Source organism: Mobula hypostoma, chromosome X2 (assembly GCF_963921235.1).
Source record: "Mobula hypostoma chromosome X2, sMobHyp1.1, whole genome shotgun sequence".
Classification (NCBI taxonomy): Eukaryota; Metazoa; Chordata; class Chondrichthyes; order Myliobatiformes; family Myliobatidae; genus Mobula; species Mobula hypostoma.
In genome coordinates this window covers 42,167,720-42,191,621 of record NC_086129.1, presented here as the reverse complement: position 1 = coordinate 42,191,621, position 23,902 = coordinate 42,167,720, and the positions used below count along the sequence as shown (strand labels likewise).

At 42.0% G+C, this 23,902-nt stretch overlaps 1 protein-coding gene across 1 annotated transcript; it reads left to right on the top strand.

Annotated features, from left to right (window-relative positions):
- The first annotated feature begins 255 nt into the window (after positions 1–255).
- LOC134340796 (myelin protein P0-like) lies at positions 256–23,222 on the top strand. Its single transcript, XM_063038322.1, has 7 exons — positions 256–296; positions 1,705–1,874; positions 7,096–7,312; positions 10,120–10,285; positions 10,363–10,414; positions 19,323–19,448; positions 22,619–23,222. The coding sequence occupies exons 2-7, from the start codon at positions 1,767–1,769 to the stop codon at positions 22,679–22,681; spliced, it is 732 nt and encodes a 243-aa protein (XP_062894392.1). The 5' UTR covers positions 256–296; positions 1,705–1,766; the 3' UTR covers positions 22,682–23,222.
- The last annotated feature ends 680 nt before the right edge of the window (positions 23,223–23,902 follow it).

The following is a 23,902-nucleotide window of genomic DNA, read 5'->3' as shown; positions in this document are numbered from 1 at the left end:
TAATGAGGCAAGCAACATCCACAGAGGGAGAAACAGAGTTAGTGTTTCAGGTCAATAAACTTCCATCCGATGTTGAAGCCTAAAGGGAAGTAGTTACCCCATTCCACAACAGGTTCTTCTGCTCATTATGTTAAACCTGTGGAATTGAAATCAATTCTTAACTCTATTGAACTTCATCAGGACTTTGAACACCTTTAAGACATGCTTTAGGTTAATCATTTGCTGTGGAATTGTGGAAGACCGTCATGGCAGAGACACCATTGACCGCCTTGGACATGAACGAAGAAACCTTGAAGGTGATAAAAGTGACTTCAGATATAATTTTCTAATATTGTTGCCGCCTCAGTCATTAATTCTGTGAATGAATCCTAAATTGCTTTCCTTGAATGTTTGCAATGGCCTCCTATTCTGGACTCCTTGGCCAGAGGAAACTTTCTGGAAGCAATTTTAACCTAATTTGTCTTCTGGGAACTGGTGTGATTGGAGGCAATGTTCATTTGATATGCTGCCCAATTTTACTCACTAAAATCAGTGGGAAGTAATATTTCTTCAAGGGAAGCTTTACTTGAAGCTAAACTTATATGCTGTGCAGGGGGATTCCAGCTGTCCGTTTATCTACAATAGAACATAGTAAAGTACAGTACAGAAACAGGCTCACTGGTCCACCGTGTCAGCACCCATCATAACACCAAATTAAGCTAATGTGATCTGCTTACACATGGCCCATATCTCCTTATTTCGTATTTGTTTCTGTGTCTGTCTAAATGCCTCTGAAATATTGCCATCCTATCTTTTTCTTCCATCCCCGCAGAGATATTTTTCTGATTCTACCAGTAGTAATATTAATAGACAAGCTAACTAAATTCTCAATTAAGGAATACATTAATTAATCAAAGCTGGAACTGATTAGTCAGAGACATATTGTATCAACTGACTCGACTGAACTTTTTGCCTACTAATGGAGAGAATAGCACATGGCCTTTCACAGCTGTCTGACCAAATGCTATTTAATAGGCATATCAGCAAAATTAAAATCCTTGGAACTAAAGTGCTTGACCGCAGAGGGTGAGCTATCAAAACCAAGGAGAAATGTAAGAGCACTTCAAAAAAAAACTTAATTCAATGCTTTTGAATTGCAAGTCTTTTCATTAAATGCCCAAGGCTGGAATATAACCAATCTTTTGGTGGATTATGTATAGCTATCTTTGAGTGAGAAACAGCTTGGAATCTAATTCTGGTATTTGGTTTACATGTAGAATGATGGTGAGTTATCAACTAGAATCAAGGTGCTTGAAGCATTTATATACATAATAACAGATATCTGGAAAATAAACAGGCTGTTAATAACAGATACTCCTGATTACATTACCAATCAGAACCTAATAGAGGAGTTAAGGGATTTATATATGAATGAAAAATGTTTAGGAGTAAACTACAGACTGATATTTGATGAGTTTGTATATTAATACAGTAAAGCAGCTGCCTGGAAATGGGAAAAAAGCTGGAAGCTAACCAAATTTTGTTTTTTATTTAGAATAAGAGATATCCAAGAGTGACGTAACAGTTGAAATCTAATTGAAAGGTTTGAAAGCCCTATAAATAGGATGGTGCAGCATTCACAGTAGTGGAAATTAACCCAACACAACTTCAATATTGAGATGTGTATCCCTGTTCAAACTCAGATGATTTTGCTCTACTTTATAGTTATCCGGCCAATCTTACCTGTTGGTATCCATACCCCAGAATATCTGGTTGTGCACCAGGGAATGGATCTACTGTTAGACTGCAAGCTTGACTACCAAGAACACATTCAAATGCATAACATCAAGCTAGAATGGTTGTACATCCCTACTGGTTCAAATGAAGAGAATCAGGTGAGTGTATATCCTGGTGCTTTTTGCCAATCCTCAGTTGATACATTCCCCCTCAAGTGTCAAGTGCTGAAACTTTAATAAAAAAAATCAATTTATACATAATCTATCACACCTCTTTAAAGCCATCCTGAAATTCTTTGCAGTCTACAAAATGCTTCTGATATGCAAATGTGATTGTAATATAGGGAATGTAGCAGCCAATTTGCACTGCACTCAGCATCCTCATAAAGGCAGAGTCATCTTGTCATGACCAAATACATTTTTTTTAGCAATATAGAATAAGGAATTACTATTGACCAGAACACCAAAGATAACCCATTAGTTCTTCTTCAGTTAGTGCTAAAGAATCCTTAAAACTTTCACCAAAGAGAGCCATAACATCTTGGTTTAACTTCTCATCAGGAACCAGCACCTCTGACTATGCAGAAAAGATTTCTGAGCTCATATCTTGAGAATAGGGCTAGTTCTCAGAACACCCTGATTCAGGGTGTTACCAAATAAGCCTCAGCTCAAAATATCAGAATCAGGTTTATTATCACCGGCTTGTGACGTGAAATTTGATAACTTAGCAGCAGCAGTTCAATGCAATACATAATATAGAAGAAAAAAAATCAATTACAGTATATACATAGGAGATTAAAAATCGTGCAAAAACAGAAATAATATATATTAAAAAAGTGAGGTATTGTTCAAGGGTTCAATATCCATTTAGGAATCGGATGGCAGAGGGGAAGAAGCTGTTCCTGAATTGCTGAGTGTGTGCCTTCAGGCTTCTGTACCTCCTACCTGATGGTAACAGTGAGAAAAGGGCATGCCCTGGGTGCCTTTCTGAGACACCACTCCTTGAAGATGTCCTGGGTATTTTGTAGGCAAGTACCCAAGATGGAGCCGACCAAATTTACGACCCTCTGCAGTTTCTTTCGGTCCTGTGCAGTAGCCCCCCTCCCCCATACCAGACAGTGATGCAGCCTGTCAGAATGCTCTCCATGGTACATCTATAGAAGGTTTTGAGTGTTTTTGTTGACATACCAAATCTCCTTAAACTCCTAATGAAGTACAGTTGCTCTCTTGCCTTCTTTATTGCTGCATTGATATGTTGGGACCAGGTTATATTCTCAGAGATCTTGACACCCAGGAACTTGAAGCTGCTCACTCTCTCCACTTCTGATCCCTCTGAGGATTGGTATGTGTTCCTTCATCTTACCCTTCCTGAAGTCCACAATCAGCTCTTTCGTCTTACTGACGTTCAGTGCCAGGTTGTTGCTGTGGCACCACTCCACCAGCTGGCATATCTCACTCCTCTACACCACCTGAGCTTGGTAGAATCTCGTCACCATCTGAGATTCTACCAACAATGGTTGTATCGTCAGCAAATTTATAGATGGTATTTGAGCTATGCCTAGCCACACAGTCATGGGTATATAGAGAGTAGAGCAGTGGGCTAAGCACACACCCGTGAGGTTGTTGATCGTCAGCGAGGAGGATATATTATCACCAATCTGTACAGATTGTGGCCTTCTGGTAGGAAGTTGAGGATTCAATTGCAGAGGGAGGTACAGAGGCCCAGGTTCTGTAAGTTATCAATCAGGATTGTGTGAATGATGATGTTAAATGCTGAGCTATAGTCGATGAACAGCATCCTGACATAGGTGTTTGTGTTGTCCAGGTGGTCTAAAGCCGTGTGAAGAGCCATTGAGATTGCGTCTGTCATTGACCTATTGTGGTGACAGGCAAATTGCAATGGGTCCAGGTTCTTGCTGAGGCAGAAGTTCAGTCTAGTCATGACCAACCTCTCGAAGCATTTCATCACTGTCGATGTGAGTGCTACCGGGCAATAGTCATTAAGTCATTTATTCCCATTCTTTGTTTTCTGCCAATCAGCCAATGCTCCACCCATGCTAGTAACTCCCCTGTAATTCCATGGGATCTTATCTTGCTAAGCCGCCTCATGTGCGGCACCTTGTCAAGGGCCTTCTGAAAATCCAAGTACACCATGTCTACTGCATCTCCTTTGTCTACCCTGCTTGTAATTTCCTCAAAAAATTGCAGTAGGTTAGTCGGGCAGGATTTTCCTTCCAGGAAACCAGGCTGGCTTTCGCCTACCTTGTCATGTGCCTCCAGGTACATCATAATCTCATCCTTAATAATTGATTCCAACAACTTCCCAACTGCTGATGTCAGGCTAACAGGTCTGTAGTTTCATTTCTGCTGCCTCCCACCCTTCTTAAATAGCAAAGTAACATTTGCAATTTTCCAGTCATCCAGTACAATGCCAAAATCTATTGATTCTTGAAAGATCATTGTTAATGCCTCCGCAATCTCTCCAGCTACTTCCATTAGAACCCGCGGGTGCATTCCATCAGGTCCAGGAGATCTATCCAACCTCAGACCATTAAGCTTCCTGAGCACCTTCTCAGTCGTAATTTTCACTGCATATACTTCACTTCCCTGACACTCTTGAATGTCTTCCACTGTGAAGACTGATGCAACAATAAGGTCTTTTAAGAGACTCCTGGATGGATACATGGATACATAGAGGGCTATGGATAAGTCTAGGTAGTTCTAAGGTAAGGACATGTTTGGCACAGTTTTGTGGGCCGAAGGGCCGATATTGTGCTGTAGGTTTTCTATGTTTCTAAAATATGCATTCAGTTCCTCTGCCATCTCTGTGTCTCTCATTACAATATCTCCAGCATCATTTTCTATTGGTCCTATGTCTACCCTCAACTCTCTTTTACCCTTTATATGCTTAAAAAAAGCTTTAGTATCTTATTTGATATTAGTCACCAGCTTCCTTTCATACTTCATCTTTTCTTGCCTAATGACCTTCTTAGTTTCCTTTTGCAAGTTTTTAAAAGCTCCCCAATCCTCTTTCTTTCCACCAGATTTGGCTTCCTTGTATGCTCTCTCTTTTGCTTTTACTTTGGCTCTGACTTCACTTGTCAGCCATGGTAGTGTCCTTCTTACATTCGAAAATTTCTTCTTATTTGGAATATATCTGTCTTGCACTTCCCTCATTTTTGCAGAAACTCCAGCCATTGCTGCTCTGCTGTCCTTCCTGCTCGTGTCTCTTTCCAGTCAACCTTGGCCAGTTCCCCTCTCATGCCAGTGTAATTTCCTTTATTCCACTGAAATACTGACACATTGGAATTTAGTTTCTCCTTCTCAAATTTCAAAGTGAACTCGATCATATTGTGATCACTGTTCCCTAAGGGTTCCTTAAACTTAAGCTCTCTTATCACCTCCGGATCATTGCACAACACCCAATCCAGCACAGCCGATCCCCTAGTGGGCTCACCAGCAAGCTGTTCCAAAAAGCCATCCCTTAGACATTCTACAGATTCTCTCTCTTGAGGTCCAGTACTGGCCTGGTTTTCCCAATGCACTTTCATGTTAAAATCCCCAACGATTATCATGGCATTGCCTTTCTGACACGCCTTTTCTATCTCCTGCTGTAATTTGTAATCCACATCCCAGTGCTGTTTGGAGGCCTGTATACAACTGCCATTAGGATCCTTTTACCCTTGTCATTTCTTAACTCAACCCATAGAGACTCTACACCTTCCGATCCTATGTCATTACTTTCTAATGATTTAATATTATTTCTTATACACAGGACCACACCACTCCCTCTGCCTACTAACCTATCTTCCGATACACCGTATATCCTTGGATATTCAGCTTCCAATGGCAGCCATCCTTTAGTCAATTTTAAGAGATGGCCACAACGTCATATTCGCCAATCTGTAGCTGAATTTCAAGATCGTCCATTTTATTTCTTATGCTGCATGCATTCAAATATAACATTTTCAGTCCAGTATTTGTTGCTTTCTGTTTTAACTGCACCACACCTCTATTGTTCCGTAACTCATCCCTGTAGGCGCTCCTGTGCTTCCCTTGTCCAAACCTTCTTGGTCCTCACTACTGGTGCTGCAGTCTTCAGTCTCTGCCTATACTCAGTGATCAGACTTCCCGAAGTGAGGGCGTGGAATAACACGGTAAGCGCCCTTGATGGTGGTGTAACAATATAGTAACGTAAAATATCTATGGCAATTTTAGAGTAACCAAGACGTTGCTACCTAGAGGTAGTCACAAATTGACCGTGTGAACACCTTGAGAAGTTCTGGCCTCAAAACCATGGAGGCTGAGGCACAAAGCATTCTCTAAATGGACAGACCAAAAATCAATAGATGATATACCCTGATTTTAATTTGAAAGGTATAAAGAATAAACTGAAATCTTTTAATATTCAGAATCTATCGAAGTGCATCAGAGAGGAGAAAATGGTGGAGAGCATTTAAAACTGGGCTTGTGGCTTTGAAAGCATATCCTTCGGCTAGAATACTGATCTGTCATTTAGTTTTAATGAGACCAAAAATTGACAATCAATGTGCAAAACACCGACTATGCTGAGAATATGAATTGTAAAGAATTATAATGAATTGCCCTTGAAAGTGGTAGAATCAGCTCAGAGTAGTGGTGAATGAAGTTATTCACACCGGTTTAGGGGCCTGATGGGTGTAGAGTAATTATTGTTCCTGAACCTGTGGTGTGGGACATTAAGATTCTGTACCCCCCACCACAGAACTGCCACTCACTGGATAGTTTTTGTTTCTCATACCAGTCTCTGTAAACTCTAGAGACTGTTGTGCATGATAATCCCAGGAGATCAGCAGTTTCCGAGATACTCAAAAACTACCCCGTCTGTCACCAATGATCATTCCACGTTCAAAGTCACTTAGATCACATTTCTTCCCCATTCTGATGTATGGTCTAAACAACAACTGAACCTCTTGTCCATTTCTGCATGCTTTTATGCTTTGAGTTCCTGCCATGTGATTGGCTGATTAGATCTTTGCATTAAAGAACAGGTGTGCAGGTGTACTAATAAAGTGGCCACTGCATGTATATTAACATCCTTCATAATTGCTGGGTTTAAATTCTGTACCTTTGATACAGACACTCCAGCTGTCAAGCAGGCAGTACACCAACATCTTAAGAGATATTAGAAAGGGGAAAACAAAAGGGACTTGCTAGTGTACTATCTACAGGATATCATATAAAAAGATCTCCTTTTCACCTCTGGGAAATGTTAAAATGGGAGAAGAAGGAGAATTCAACACTGTCTTCCAAGAGTGGAACGTTCATCAGTAAAATGCAGGGGAGGTTTTTATATAACCATGCTTCTTTTTAATTGTTTTCCCTTTTTATTCCAATATAGATATTCTTTTTCTATCAAAACGTCAGTACGGTGGCACAGGACAGTAAGTTTACTCAAAGGTTGAAGTGGGAGGGTGACATCATGAAAAAAAACGCCTCCATTCTCATAAGTGACGTGAACTGTACTGACGACGGCGAATTCATCTGTGATTTGAGGATCCCCAGATTTTCCAACAATGTCTATAGAAGCAAGACACGTTTAATAGTTTTCTGCGAAGGTAATAAATGACACCATTGCAATTCTGCATAGTTAGGGTGAATGTAAAAGACTTGAATGCTTCTGAATTCTGTGTGGTGGAACATAAATACAAAGGGGTGATTGGTGTATAACTAATCAGTGAGGTTTTGTCTTTTGGCATTCTGTACAATATGTGAATAGGAAGGAACATTGAAATGCCTAGATAGAGCGGGCATGGAGAGGATGTTTCTAGACAATGGAGGTGTCTAGACTCTAAAACCAGAGGGTTCAGCATCAGAATAGAAGGATGCCCCTTTAGAACAGGGATCAGGTGGATGGTAAATCTGTGGAATTCATTGCTACAGATGGCTTTGGAGGCAAAGTCATTGAGTATATTTAAAACAGTGATTGATAGGTTCTTGATTAGTCAGGGTGTCAAAAGTTACAGGAGAAGGCAGGAGAATGAGGTTGAGTGAGATGATAGATCAGCTATGATGGATTGTTGGAGCAAGTTCAATGGGCTGAATGGCCAAATTCTGCTCTTATGTCTTCTGGTTTTATGGAATTAATCTATTAGGAAATAGCAGTAGGAATGAATATGGTGCAATTGTTTTTTTTGGGAGACTCTACGACATGAATCATTGGGAAAGTAATTTGTACCATTGGGATTGTGTACAATGGGACTAAATGGGAAGGAATTGCTTGAATAGTTTTTTTTTCTTAATGGAAATGAATAGGGACAGATTGTTCTTTTGGGTTTCTAAATAATGGAAGGGAATGAGATGAAATTGGTCAGTTGGAAAACTATAGTGGCAACGGTAACTTTGTTATTGTGATCCTGTACAGTGTTTGTGAACGGAAAGGTTTTGGTCTATTGGGATTCTATTACATGGGAGTGAAGAGTAAGAGTGCATGTGATTCGGAATCTAAACAAAAGGAGTGAATGAAATCAGATTGGATGAAGGGGAACTGGCTGGATGAGGAGAACTAGTCAGATGATTGAGAAAAATATAGATGATTGAGATTCTACAGAAAGGACTTGCATCAGAAAAGATTAAACAAAAGGGATTCTGCAGATGCTTCATATCTAGAGCAACACATACAAAATGCTGAAGGAACTCACCAAGTTAGGCAGCATTTATGGAGATGAATAAAGAGTCGCTGTTTTTTAAAATTTTTTTTATTGATGAGGCTTTGTCAAGCACCTCTGCTCCATCCACAAAAAGCAGAATTTCCCAGTGGACAACCATTTCAATTCCTATCACCATTTCTGTTCCAACGTATCAGCCTATGGCCTCATCTTTTGCCATAATAAGATCACTCTCAGGGTGGAGGAGCAACACCTCATATCATCAAAACCTGATGACATGAACATCGATTTCTCCAGATTCTGGTAATTTTTCTCTCTCCCTTCTGTCTTCTTCCATTCCCCACTCTGGCAACTTACCTTTTCTCCTCACCTGCGTATCACCTTGCCCTGGTGCCCCTCCTCCTTCCATTTCTCCCATGCTCCATTCTCCTCTATTATCAGATTGCTTCTTCTCCAGTCCTATACCTTTTCTACCTATCACCTCCCAACCTCTTACTTCATCCTCCTCCCCCACCCATCCAGCTTCACCTCTCACCTTCCAGGTGGTCTTCCTGCCTGCCCCCTCCCTCGTATTGTGGCATCTTTCCAGTCTGGATGAAGGTCTTAGTCCAGAATATTGACTGTTTATTCATAGATGCCGCCTGACCTGCTGAGTTTTTCCAGCATTTTGTGTCTGTTGATCATAAAAGATTATTCTATTGCTATTCTATGCAAAAGAGTGAACAGGAAAAGATTTGGGCCAACTCTAAGGAGCATTGCATAATTTCCTGAAAGCTTCCTGAAAGTCATTAGTGTGGTAAAGAAGGCATCTGGGATGCTTACTTTTGTTAGTCAAGGCTTTGAAGTCAAGAGTCAGGATGCTATAATGCAGCTTCACTAAACTCTTGTTAGATTTGCACTCAATTCTGGTTGCCCCATTAAAGGAAGGATGCTGAGGCTTTGAAGAGGGTGCAGAAGAGGTTTACCAAGGTGCTGCCTGGATTAGAGAGCATGCGCTATAATGAGGAGTTGGACAAATCTGAAGTGTTTCCCGTGGGGTGGTGGAGGCTGAGGGGATGCCTGATAGAAGGTTATAAAATGATGAGAGTAGATAGAGTAGACAACAAGTATCTTTTTCCCTGGTTTAAATGTCTAATACTAAAGGGCATGCATTTAAAGTTCGAGGGGGTAAAGATTAAAGGGAATGTGCAGGGCAAGTTTTTATTTTACACAGAGAGGTGGGTGCCTCAAATGCAGGGCCAGGGCTGTTGGAGGAAGTAGATACAACAGAGGTATTTAAGGTACTCTTAGCTAGGTGCAGGAATATACAGAGTTGGATGGATATGGACCATGTTCAGGCAGAAAAGATTTGTCTATGATTTATTTATTTTTTTATTTATTGAGATACAGCACAGAATAGGCCCTTCCAACCCTTCAAGCTATGCAGCCCAATTTAACCCTAGCCTAATCACAGGACAATTTACAATGATCAACCGGTACATCTCTGGACTGTGGGAGGAAACCCATGTAGTCACAGGGAGAACGTACAAACTCCTTATGGGCAGCAATGGGAATTGAACCCAGTCACTGGTATTGTAAAGTGTTGTGCTAACCACTATGCTACCGTGCCACCCCGTCCACCTTATCTACACCCCTCATGAATCTATGTTCTGGAGAATCTTTGCTCTTTTTACATCTAAATATCTTGTCCCAATAGCATCTCCTATGTGGTAAATTGCTATGACTCGCTAACCTTTCGACATTTCTAATTCCTACAGACAGTAGGGGTTTACGAGCCTTGAGCATTCCCAGTTCCAAGGAAGGGATAACAAAGAATGTTATCATATATATATCAGCTGGGATTTTCACCATCTTCATTGCATTCTCTGTACTCCTAGTAATTATATGGAAATATTCATCACGTACAGCACCAAGAAATGAAAGGTATACTCTTTAAGGAGAGGGATATTGATAGAGTTACAGATTTTGAACAATGTATAATGCTGAACTTTTCTCTCTAGTATCAGTGATTCACCAGGATGGAATGAGGCAAGTGCCCCTGAAAATGTTAAGGTAAGCGGTGTTTTACCATATATAATTTGAGCACAAATGTATTTGTGATTCAGAACAATGAGACGGTTCTTCCAGTGATTGGCAAGTCACCTGAACTAGACAGTTTTCATCCACTGAAGCCGAAAGTTTCTTTGAATTAGTCACTCTCAGGTTTACTGGCTGTCAAAGCTGTCATTAACATTGAATGTTTGTAGTTGTCTTCAACATCCAAGCATTGAAAAACTTAGTGAACTACTAATAAAAACACTTCAGAAATTGAAATATTAAGGAAACCTTAGAACATGATTCTTCAGTTAAATCAAAACATACATACTGTTCTCTGGTGGGCACTTTTTCCAGTTACTCAGTCTTCCTGCTGGGACTATCCAGGACAGGAGAAGTGGGTGAAACACTGGTCTTAGACCTAGAGAAAGTGAAGAAGTTTACACTGACCTGTTGGATCCGCAAGGTCTGCATTAGCAAGGTGATACTTAATTCGAGAGAAGACTGGACTATGCTTGGACATCCCAAGCTTCCAGCTGGTTAAGTGAGTAAAAACCAATAGATTATTTGGCTTTTCAGGAGAGTACCTGGTCTGCTAAGTGTTCAATCATGTTCTCAGATTCTGAAAGTTTAAGACTAAATTACCAACAAATTTTGAGTCTTCTTCCAAGCACTCTTTAGATCTAGAGATAGATCCACTTAAACCTCACCATCCACCAATCTACAGTTAATTCAGTCAACATAAGGTTAATTTCCATGTGATTATACAGAGTCATAGGGTTTCTCAGCATAGAACAGGCCCTTTGTCCACCACATTTATGCCAAATGTTGTGCCAATGTATACTAATCCCAGTTATCTGCATTAATTTCACATTCTTCTGTGCCCTGGTACTTGTTACTTCAAGTACCTGTCCAAATGTAATTTGGTGGTGCGGAAGCATAGTAGTTAGCACAACACTCTACCATTGATTAGTCTTCATTTCCCGCTGTTGTCTGTAAGGAGTTTGTACATTCTCTCTGTGACCGTGTAAGGTTTCCTTCGGGTGCTCCAATTTCCTCCCACATTCCAAAAACGTATGGCTTAGGCTTACCGAGTTGTAGGGATGGTATGTTGGTGCTGGAAGTGTGGTGATACTTGCAGGCTGCCCCCAGCACATCCTCAGACTGTGTTGGTCATTGACACAAGTGACACATTTCACTGCCTGTTTCAATGTACATGTGACAAATAAAGCTGATCTTTAAAAGGCCTCTTAAATGCCACCACCACCTCCTCAGCTCATTCCAGATATTAACCATTCTTTGTATGAAAAATTTACCTCTCAGGTCCCTTTTAAAACTCCTCCATCTCTCCTTAAACCTATGGTCCCTAAGTTGAGACACCCCTACCACAGGAAACAGATATGAGCCATCTACCCTATCTAACCCTCTCAAATTTCATATAGCTGTGTCATGTCTCCTCTCAGCCTCTTTCACACCAGGGAACAAGAGGTCAGCCTATCCAACCTCTCCTGATAACTCAAGCCCTCTTATTCAGGTTCCTGGTTTAATCACATCTTTCCTATTAGTGTAACATCCAGAATGGCACACAATGTAACGATTGAGGCCTAACAATAATTTTGCCCAGCAGTAACAGGACGTCCCAGATCTTGTTGTCACTGGCTGGGCTATGAACTGTAAGTATGCCATACACTTTCCTCACTACCCTTTCTACCTGTGCTCCAGCTTTCAGGTGACTATGTAATGGTACCCCAAGGTTTGTTTGCTCATTGACACTTCCCAAGGCCCTGTATTGTTGAGCCCAGAATGTTACTTCAAATAAAATCAAAGAAACAAAGTCCAAGGTTATGAATTTATCATCTATTTGAAATAATTGTGACATAGTATAAGAAATAAGTAGCCAGGATGAGCTGCAGAGTGTTTGGAAACAGCAGGATGGTTTTAAGACCATAAGACCATAAGACAAAGGAGCAGAAGTTGGCCATTCGGCCCATCGAGTCTGCTCCACCATATTATCATGAGCTGATCCATTCTCCTATTTAGTCCCACTGCTCCGCCTTCTCACCATAACCTTTGATGCCCTGGCTACTCAGATACCTATCAATCTCTGCCTTAAATACACCCAATGACTTGGCCTCCACTGCCACCCATGGCAACAAATTCCATAGATTCACCACCCTCTGACTAAAAAAATGTCTTCGCATCTCTGTTCTGAATGGGCGCCCTTCAATCCTTAAGTCATGCCCTCTCGTACTAGACTCCCCCATCATGGGAAACAACTTTGCCACATCCACTCTGTCCATGCCTTTCAACGTTCGAAATGTTTCTATGAGGTCTCCCCTCATTCTTCTAAACTCCAAGGAATACAGTCCAAGAGCGGACAAACGTTCCTCATGTGTTAACCCTCTCATTCCCGGAATCATTCTAGTGAATCTTCTCTGTACTCTCCCCAACGTCAGCACATCCTTTCTTAATTAAGGAGACCAAAACTGCCCACAGTACTCCAAGTAAGGTCTCACCAGCGCCTTATAGAGCCTCAACATCACATCCCTGCTCCTATACTCTATTCCTCTAGAAATGAATGCCAACATTGCATTCGCCTTCTTCACCACCGACTCAACCTGGGGGTTAACCTTAAGGGTATCCTGTACGAGGACTCCCAAGTCCCATTGCATCTCAGAACTTTGAATTCTCTCCCCATTTAAATAATAGTCTGCCCATTTATTTCTTCTGCCAAAGTGCAGAACTATACACTTTCCAACATTGTATTTCATTTGCCACTTCTTTGCCCATTCTTCCAATCTATCCAAGTCTGTCTGCAGACTCTGTTTCCTCAGCACTACCGGCCCCTCCACCTATCTTCGTATCATCAGCAAGCTTAGCCACAAAGCCATCTATTCCATAATCCAAATCGTTGATGTACAATGTAAAAAGAAGCAGCCCCAACACGGACCCCTGTGGAACACCACTGGTAACTGGCAGCCAACCAGAATAGGATCCCTTTATTCCCACTCTCTGTTTCCTGCCAATCAGCCAATGCTCTATCCACGTATGTAACTTCCCCGTAATTCCATGGGCTCTTATCTTGTTAGTAGCCTCATGCGTGGCACCTTGTCAAAGGCCTTCTGAAAATCCAAATATACAACATCCACTGCATCTCCCTTGTCTAGCCTACTTGTAATTTCCTCAAAAAATTGCAATAGGTTTGTCAGGCAGGATTTTCCTTTAAGGAAACCATGCTGAGTTCTGCCTATCTTGTCATATGCCTCCAGGTACTCTGTAACCTCATCCTTGACAATCAACTCCAACAACTTCCCAAACACCGATGTCAAGCTAACAGGTCTATAATTTCCTTTTTGCTTCCTTGCCCCCTTCTTAAATAGCGGAGTGACATTTGCAATCTTCCAGTCCTCCGGAACCATGCCAGAATCTATCGACTTTTGAAAGATCGTCGCTAATGCCTCCGCAATCTCCACAGCTACTTCCTTTAGAACACGCGGGTGCATTCCACCTGGTCCAGGAGATTTATCTACCTTTAGACTATTCAGCTTCCTGAGTTCTTTCTCTGTCGTAATTGTGACCGCGCACACTCCTCTTCCCTGCCACCTTTGAGTGTCCGGTATACTGCTGATGTCTTCCTCAGTGAAGACTGATGCAAAATACTCATTCAGTTCCTCAGCCATCTCCTCATCTCCCATTACAATTTCTCCAGCATCATTTTCTATCGGTCCTGTATCTACTCTCACCTGTCTTTTACTCTTTATGTACTTGAAAAAGCTTTTAGTATCCTCTTTGATATTATTTGCTAGCTTCCTTTCATAGTTAATCCTTTCCCTCTTAATGACCTTCTTAGTTTCCTTTTGTAAGGTTTTAAAAACTTCCCAATCCTCTGTCTTCCCACTAATTTTTGCTTCCGTGTATGCCCTCTCCTTTGCTTTAACTTTGGCTTTGACTTCTCTTGTCAACCACGGTTGCATCCTTTTCCCATTTGAAAATTTCTTCTTTTTTGGAATATACCTGTCTTGTACCTTCCTCACTTCTTGCATAAACTCCAGCCACTGCTGCTCTGCTGTCCTTCCCGCCAGTGTCCCTTTCCAGTCAACTTTGGCCAGTTCCTCTCTCATGCCACTGTAATTTCCTTTACTCCACTGAAATACCGACACATCAGATTTCGGCTTCTCTTTTTCAAATTTCACAGTGAACTCAATCATGTTATGATCACTGCCTTCTAAGGGTTCCTTCACCTCAATCTCTCCAATCATCTCCGGTTTATTACACAATACCCAATCCAGTACAGCCCATCCCCTAATGGGCTCAACAACAGGCTGTTCTAAAAAGCCACCTCGCAGACATTCTACAAATTCTCTCTCTTGAGATCCAGTGCCGACCTGATTTTCCCAATCCACTCGCATGTTAAAATCCCGCACAATTATCATAACACTGCCCTTCTGACAAGCCTTTTCTATTTCCTGTTGTAATTTGTAGTCCACGTCACTGCAGCTGTTTGGAAGCCTGTATATAACTGCCATCAGCGTCCCTTTACCCCTGCGATTTCTTAGCTCAACCCATAAAGATTCTGCACCTTCCGATCCTATGTCACCTCTTTCTAGTGATTTAATATCACTTCATACCAATAAAGCCACACCTCCCCCTCTGCCTACCTTCCTATCCTTCTGATACACTGTGTATTCTTGGACGTTCAGCTCCCAGAGACATGCATCCTTTAGCCACGTCTCAGTGCTGGCCACAATATCATACCTGCCAATCTGTAGCTGTAAGACAAGATCATCCACCTTATTTCTTATGCTGCATGCATTTAAGTATAACACCTTAAGACCAGTATTAGGTACTTCTCACTTTGATTTCACTGCAACTTTATTGCACTGCAACTCATCCCAATGGCTACAAATTTGCCCCATCACCTGCCTGTCTTTCCTGACATCTGTACTGCTCACTATCTTAGATTTATTTCTGTTTTCCCCTTTTTCTCCGCTCTATCATTTCGGTTCCCATCCCACTGCCAAATTAGTTTAAACCCTCCCTAACAGCTCTATTAAACCTTCCCGCCAGGATATTGGTCCCCTTCGGGTTCAGGTGTAACCTGTCCATTTTGAACAGGTCATACTTCCCCCAGAAGAGATCCCAATGATCCAAGATTCTGAAGCCCTGCCCCCTGCACCAGTCTCTCAGCCACACATTCATCTGCCTGATCCAACTATTCTTGCCCTCGCTAGAACGTGGCACAGGTAGCAATCCTGAGATCACTACCCTGGAGGTCCTGCTTCTCAGCTTCCTTCCTAACTCCCAGAAATCTCTCTTCAGGACCTCCTTCCTTATCCTATCTATGTCATTGGTACCAACATGTACCAAGACAACTGGCTGCTCACCCTCCCCCTTTAGAATATTCTGGACCCGATCTGAGACATCCTGTACCCTGGCACCTGGGAGGCAACACACCATGTGGGTATCTCTATCAGGCTCACAGAATCTCCTGCCTGTTCCCCTGGCTATGGAATCCCCTATGACTACTGCATTCTTCTTCTCCCTCCTTCCCTCCTGCACAACAGCGCCAGGCTCAGTGCCAGAGACCCGGTTACTGTGGCCATCCGCTGTCAGGTCATCCCCCTCAACAGCATCCAGAACAAGATATTTGTTGCTGAGGGGGACAGCCACAGGTGTGCTCTCCACTATCCGGGCATTTTCCTTCCCTCTCCTGACAGTGACCCAGTTTTCTGACCCCTGTAGCCTAGGGATGACTACCTCCCTGTAGCTCCTGTCTATCACCTCTTCACTTTCCCTGATAAGCAGTAGGTCATCAAGCTGCAGCTCCAGATCCCTAACATGGTCTCTGAGGAGCTGCATCTCGGTGCACCTGGCGCAGATGTGGCCATCAGGGAGGCTGGAGGTCTCCCAGGATTCCCACATCTGACACCCTGAACAAAGCACTAACCCTGCAGGCATGATATCTAATTCTACAGGAACGAAACAGGAAAAATAAGTCTACTCACCCACTTACCTCGCCAAACAGATGAACTTTTTAAATCGTTAGCCCGTACCATTAGCTGTGAGAGCCCTGCTGTTCCTGTCTGTCCCGGGCCGATTCACCACGGGGAAAGAAAGAGAGTTGGTGCTTCACTTTCTCCTCTTCCCGTTTACTGCTGAAGCCCGTTGAAGCCAAAGTCCTACACTCTGCTACCACTCACTCTGCTGCCCGCTCCGACAGCTGCCCGCTGTATAGTCACGCGCCTGCGCAGTCTCGTCCTTCTTGCACTCAAAGAAGTTTTTTAAAAAAACTGCCTTCCTTCAGAATTCAGCTCCCACGCCGCTCTCTTGTCCCGATCCAAAAGTGGCTCTTCTGTCACGTTTCAGTGGGAGAATTGGAGTACAGAGGTGAAGACCTTCTATCAAAGAGATAGGAAACTAGAGACATAGGACATTTAAATGATAAAGTTAAGGTACTAGAGGGCCAGGTTTGTTTGGGTGAATAAGGATTTTAAAGAGCTGGACTTCAATGATCGGGTTAAAGTATTTAATTTAAGCTACCATGGGAATAAAATTCACAGCAGAAGTTGAAATACTCGAACTTGGGACTCAAAGAGGTGATATAAGGAAATGAAAGGTTAGGCTTTATTAGTCCAATGGCCTTCTCTCTTTGATTATTTTAGTATGAAAATATTATCAAGTATAGCGAACTATTCACTATGTAAAATTATATTTCTAGCTCAAGTCTTTGAGAACTGTCCACTCATCATATTTGGTTGACTTCCTCAGGTGTTGGGTGGCACTGAAAATAATTGCAATTCAGAGAAAGTTGTTTCACTGCCTCATTTCAATAGGTTTCAATAGGTACATTTAATGTCAGAGAAATGTATACAATATACATCCTGAAACTCTTTTTCTTTGCAAACATTTGCGAAAACAGAGGAGTGACCCAAAGAATGAATGACAGTTAAATGATAGAACCCCAAAGCCCCCCACAGCTCCCCTCTCCCATGTACAAGCAGCAGCAAAGCAACGTCCCCCACCAGCAAAAAATCATCAGCACCCCAAAGACTTTGCGTTTCACCCGGTATTCAACATACCACAGGCTCTCTCTCCCCCTAATAAGGGAAAAAGAGCTGTCCCTATTTCACAGCAAGAGGGGAGACATAATAAAACAGCACACATCAAAGTTTCAGCAGGCCAGGCAGCATCTCTAGGAAGAGGTACAGTCGACGTTTCAGGCCGAGACCCTTCGTCAGGACTAACTGAAAGAAGAGCTAGTAAGAGATTTGAAAGCGGGAGGGGGAGGGGGAGATCCAAAATGATAGGAGAAGACAGGAGGGGGAGGGATGGAGCCAAGAGCTGGACAGTTGATTGGCAACAGGGATATGAGAGGATCATGGGACAAGAAGCCCAGGGAGAAGGAAAAGGAGGAGGGGGGGGAAAAACCCAGAGGATGGGCAAGGGGTATAGTCAGAGGGACAGAGGGAGAAAAAGGAGAGAGAGAGAAAGAATGTGTGTATATAAATAAATAACGGATGGGGTACAAGGGGGAGGTTGGGCATTAGCCGAAGTTTGAGAAGTCAATGTTCATACCATCAGGTTGGAGGCTACCCAGACGGAATATAAGGTGTTGTTCCTCCAACCTGAGTGTGGCTTCATCTTTACAGTAGAGGAGGCCGTGGATAGACATATCAGAATGGGAATGGGATGTGGAATTAAAATGTGTGGCCACTGGGAGATCCTGCTTTCTCTGGCGGACAGAGCATTACACACATTCTTTCTCTTTCTCTCCTTTTTCTCCCTCTGTCTTTCTGACTATACCCCTTTCCCCTCCTCTGGGTTTTCCCTCCGTTCCCCTTTTCCTTCTCATGGTCCCATGTCCCATGCCTCCTGTCCCATGGTCCTCTCATATCCCTTTTGCCAATCTCCTGTCCAGCTCTTGGCTCCATCCCTCCCCCTCCTGTCTTCTCCTATCATTTTGGATCTCCCCCTCCTCCTCCCCCTCCCACTTTCAAATCTCTTACTAGCTCTTCCTTCAGTTAGTCCTGACGAAGGGTCTCGGCCCGAAACGTCGACTGGCCTGCTGCGTTCCACCAGCAACTTTGATGTGTGTTGCTTGAATTTCCAGCATCTGCAGAATTCCTTGTGTCTGCGTAACAAAACAACTCACTGATTTGTGGTGTTAAAATTCTATTGCATCGCTTTTTCCGAGCTCTGTGGGCACACAGCCAGTAGCAAGGCTACTGCTTCTGACCTTCCTTGTTCTCCCGTGATGCATCAGGCGGCAGCACCTGCCTTGAATCAGCCCACCCCCAGAGCCATGAAAATCTGGCACCCTGAAGGCGCGCTAGTCTTCTAGGTTGCTTCCTTGGCATATTGAAAAGCGGCCGGTCGCGAGGCCCTGAGAGCGGGTCCCACTCCCGCAAAGAACCAAAGTCAGAGTATAACTCCAGGTCAGGGTCTTCAAAAGAACCTTGAAAGGGAAAAAAAAGAGATATCAAAGATAGAAATAAAGCTGTTTCCAAAGATGCAAGCGAAGGAGTCGCCATTTAGTGCCATCATCACTACATCTCTGAACATCCTCAAGTGCAAAGGGCTCGGGTACTTCATTAAAACAACCTGAACAGTGAGTTTTGCAAGTTAGCTGTTGATGCCACTACAACTGACCCTAATCTAATATATGCCAGTCAGAAGGAAAGACGAGATCTGCTGCTGCCCAAACAGGGGTCACAAGTCCAATGTGTGACTAATTCAGCCCCAGCTGAAGAAAAAAAAAGTCAGCACAGAGCACTGATAGAACCTGCAGCCTCCCTAGCCCACACTAACACGCTCCATGCTGCCCTAGCTCAATAAACAATACAAGTCAAGACCAGTAGGAACTGAATTAGAATTTTTGAAGGACAAAGAGTCAGTTGATTAATCAAGTATTTTCACCAACAATCAGGAAACAGGTGGTTATTTAACTGTGAACCGGCAACTGACACATCAGAACGACAGAAAAAGGACATCTGTGGAGGAAAGGCAAAATAAGGAAACAAAAAAAGATGAAGATGAAACCTATGTAACGATGGTAAGATGGTTAGAGGTATAATTCTGAATATAGAGGACTGCTGTAAATAGAAAACATTATACAAGTTGGCTATCTAAAATTATCTATCCAATTGTAACATTTTATTCTGAATTTGGTTACTGTTTTCCATTGGACTACCTCAGTACGCTGTTGTAATGGCCAGCAAAATAAAGCTTTTTTCACTGTACCTTGGTACATACGACCACAAAAAACCAACCTACCAATTTGCCATTGGACACACACATAATGTAAATACTTTGTAGAAGATACTGTCCATTAGAGTTGAACTCAGTTCTATTTCCCGAATGGCCTATCACATACTTCATTCTCACTTTCCTATCAAATACCAGAATCCTACACACCGACTTTAACTCTGTGATCCAAAGAGTTGGTTTGGTTACATATTATACAGCTTGGAAGTTTCCTATGCCATATCTTTTAGTCCTCAGTTCCTCTTAGTTGTTCCCTAGCATTTGAACCAATGAAGAATTTATGCAGGTCAGCTTTGCCGCTTGCCTTTATTATCTCAAAGATTTCATTGAGATTACCTGAAAGCTTTTCCTTTACCAAAGAAATCAAACCACTGAACCTATTCTGAAAAGCAGGAATTATCAATGGTATTTATTTGTTTACCCTTAAAATGGACCAACAATTCCCATCCCTCTTGGATGGTTCTGGAGTATCCATAGAACATAGAACATAGAAGAGTACAGCACAGGAACGGGCCATTTGGCCCACATTGTTGAGCTGAACCAGCTACAAAGCAAATTAAAACCACTTGCATACTAATCCCTCCTACCTGCATCATGTCCATATCCCTCCATCTTCCTTATTTTCATATCCCTCCATCTTCCTTATTTTCATATCCCTATCCAAACATCTTTTAAAAGATTCTAATGTATTTGCCTCTACCACCATACCAGGTATCCATGATCAACAATTTTGAGAAATACCAGATAACCTTCACTAGGAACACTTCTAACATCATACTTTTGAATAAATACATTTTGAAGAAATATCATTAATATACAAATAATAAAATGGTGTGAAATAATGGGGCAAGGGCAAGCTGCATCACTATACAGATGGTTATTTAGATAAAGAATAGGAAGGATTGTGCATCTCTTTATTGTCTTTTACAACTGCAAACCAAAACAAATTACCTCACAGTCACTGAGGTACCTTTTGAACAGAGTTCACTTTTGCACAGTAGAAAACTCAGCAGGCAGATTTTCACACAATAATGTGATCATTTCATTTCAATGTTAGTTATGGGTTAGCGAGTGACCAGGATGCCAGGAATGCTATTTCTGTGTTTCTTCAAAATCATACCATGGAATTCTTAATAACTACCCGGGAAGGCAAAAGTTCAACACCTCATCCAGAAGATGGCACTCCCACGGTGCTGAATTGGAGAGGCAGTCTGAATTTTCAGTTTTCCCAAAAGTAGAACTTGAATCCTCAGACACCTGAGAGGAGAAAAACAATGATTCAATATGACACCAGTCCGGTTACAGCAACTTTATTGCATTAAAATAAAGACAACTATTCTCTTATAACTGCTTACTCAGTAGATTACAACATGTTTTACCATCTCATATTAGACAGAGGCTCAGAGGCAGTGGATTTATTACACCAGCTAATTCCCTTTAACCAGCCCTGATTTATCATCATTTGGATCAGCTCATTTCTGTATTCATGTTTTATAACTCTACCTTTGATGAAGGATCTAGTGCTTTCCCGGCGTGTATGACGAATAATCTCTTCTCTGGTTTCCAGCCGGGTACATGTATCAATTTTACCGTTATCGAAACGTCAGTTAAAATCGATATCTGTACCCGGCTGGAAGCCCAGGGGAAGTTTATACGTCAATTATATCTTATACTATTTATGGGTACATTATATATGAATTTGTACATTTATAAATTACTTACTCCTTGCACGTCGTCATCAGAGGTAAGACTATCATTTAGTTCCATCTCCAACTGTCCTAATCTGAGAGACTTGCTCAGCCATTCAGAGGGAAGTTAAGAACCAGACCAGGTAAAAATGGTAGATCTTCTTTTCTGAAGGAAATTAGTAAATCAGATGGCGGTCTGGTTGTTTCATAGTCACCATAACCTATACTACCTTTTAACTCCAGATGTATTTAATACCTAAAATTAAGTTCACCAACATCCATGATGGGATTCAAACCAAAGTGTCCAGCAATAATCCAAGCCTCTGGATAACAGTTCAGTCATTCAGCCAACATACACATGCTCTTTAGTACAGACACTTCCTTCATCTAATCACAAGAGCCCTGAGAGTTTCTCACTTTTCCTGCAGTTTATTGTGATTTAGCCATTTGTTTGTGGCAGCAAGATTTGGAGTTCAATTTACAAGGATATAGTGTAGTGAAGGTCGAATGTGAGATGCTCGTAGGGCCATCATTTTATTTATGGTTCAAAGTGCAAGTGACATTAAAGTTATGCAGCAGCTGACTTAACTCCACAATTTAACCAGCTTCTTACACAAAGTAACTTGGAATTTATTCATAATAAATGATTTGCAAGCTTATAGAACATAGAATAGTACAGCACATTACAGGCCCTTCAGCCCACAATGTTGTGCCGACCCTCATACCCTGCCTCCCATATAACCCCCCACCTTAAATTCCTCCATATACCTGTCTAGTAGTCTCTTAAACTTCACTAGTGTATCTGCTTCCACCACTGACTCAGGCAGTGCATTCCACGCACCAACTATTCTCTGAGTAAAAAACCTTCCTCTAATATCCCCCTTGAACTTCCCACCCCTTACCTTAAAGCCCTGTCCTCTTGTATTGAGCAGTGGTGCCCTGGGGAAGAGGCGCTGGCTATCCACTCTATCTATTCCTCTTAATATCTTGTACACCTCTATCATGTCTCCTCTCATCCTCCTTCTCTCCAAAGAATAAAGTCCTAGCTCCCTTAATCTCTGATCATAATGTATACTCTCTAAACCAGGCAGCATCCTGGTAAATCTCCTCTGTACCCTTTCCAATGCTTCCACATCCTTCCTATAGGTTATTTATGATTATTTATTGTAATTAACACAATCAACACAAAGATCAGAAAAGATGGAGTTGATTTGGTTATATTGTCATTGGCCTTAACCCATTTCTAACGCTGTCTTTCTTTTGTCTTTAGCATGCATTCTCAGGAACCTGGAAAACAAATGGCCAGTCTCCTAACCCAGTCAAACAACAATGATACAGCAGGGATATACCCAACAGGTCTAGGGTTGGTCCCTGATGTCTTTCGTTTTGATAGTTGGAACTTTGAGGCACTCATCACTCATGATTTTAGTAACACAGGAAAGCTATCAACAATTCTTCAAAAACACTTTTGCTAGGAATAGCTTGACACATTTATTTCTTGGCACACTGATTCAAACTTACTTGGCTTTATTGCCTGCAGAAGAAGAAAAACACCTCTGGGTCCAATTTTTACAAACTTCAACCATGGTGCCTTCAAAGGTATTCTTAAAAACTGTCAAAAATTAGTTCTTTCATTGTATAAATATAAGAGATTCTGCAGATGCTGTAAATCCAGAGTTACATACACAAAATGCGGGAGAAACTCAGCAGGTCAGGCAACATGGAAATGAACAAAGAGTCAATGTTTTGGGCTGAGACCCTTCATCAGGACTGGAGAGGAAGGGGGACGATGCCAGAATAAGAAGTTGGGAGGAGAGGAAGGAGTACATGCTAGAACATGGTAGGTGAAGCCAGGTGAGGAGGAAGGTAGGTGGGTGGGGGAGGAGGAATGAAATAAGAAGCTGGGTGGGTATGGGTGGAAAAAGTAAAGAGCTGAAGAAGGAGGAATCTGATAGGAGAGGAGAGTGGACCATGGGAGAAAGGGAAGAAGGAGGGACACCAGAGCAAGGTGATAGGCAGGTAAGGAGAAGAGGTAACTTGCCAGAGTGGGGAATTGAAGAAGATGGAAGGGAGAGGGCAAAATTACTGGAAGCTGGAGAAATTGATGTTCATGCCATCAAGTTGGAGGCTACACAAATGGAATATAAGGTGTTGCTCCTCCAACCTGAGAGTGGTTTCATCGTGTCAAAAGAGGAGGTGGCCATGGAAAGACATGTTGAAATAGGAATTAAAATAGGGCACTAGAGGGAAGGAGGAGGGAGGTTATTGTATAGAAGTTGGGGGAAGAGGACACACTGGCTTAAGCTTGTTTGTGTTTCAATAAAAGTTTTTAATCAACTTTCTATTCAATCAGACACTCAAACAAACAAAAATTGTCTTGCTGGCACTCATGAGAATTCTAACCTAGAACACAGTTTTTCACTCTTATGTCAATTTGTGCGGATTGTAAGTACTGACTTCAAAGAGGAAGTTGTGTCAAAGCTGCATTACAGTCTTGACTTTAGATTTCTCCCCTACCAGAAAGAAAACTTCCTTTTACGTGACATGCTCTTTA

Excerpts from the sequence above, each read along its gene's own strand:
- LOC134340796 (XM_063038322.1), top strand. The coding sequence starts at position 1,767 with ATGGATCTACTGTTAGACTGCAAGCTTGACTACCAAGAACACATTCAA. Across the intron at positions 1,875-7,095 it reads GTTCAAATGAAGAGAATCAG|ATATTCTTTTTCTATCAAAA; the intron begins GTGAGTGTATAT and ends ATTCCAATATAG. Across the intron at positions 10,415-19,322 it reads GTGCCCCTGAAAATGTTAAG|GAAACAGGTGGTTATTTAAC; the intron begins GTAAGCGGTGTT and ends ACCAACAATCAG.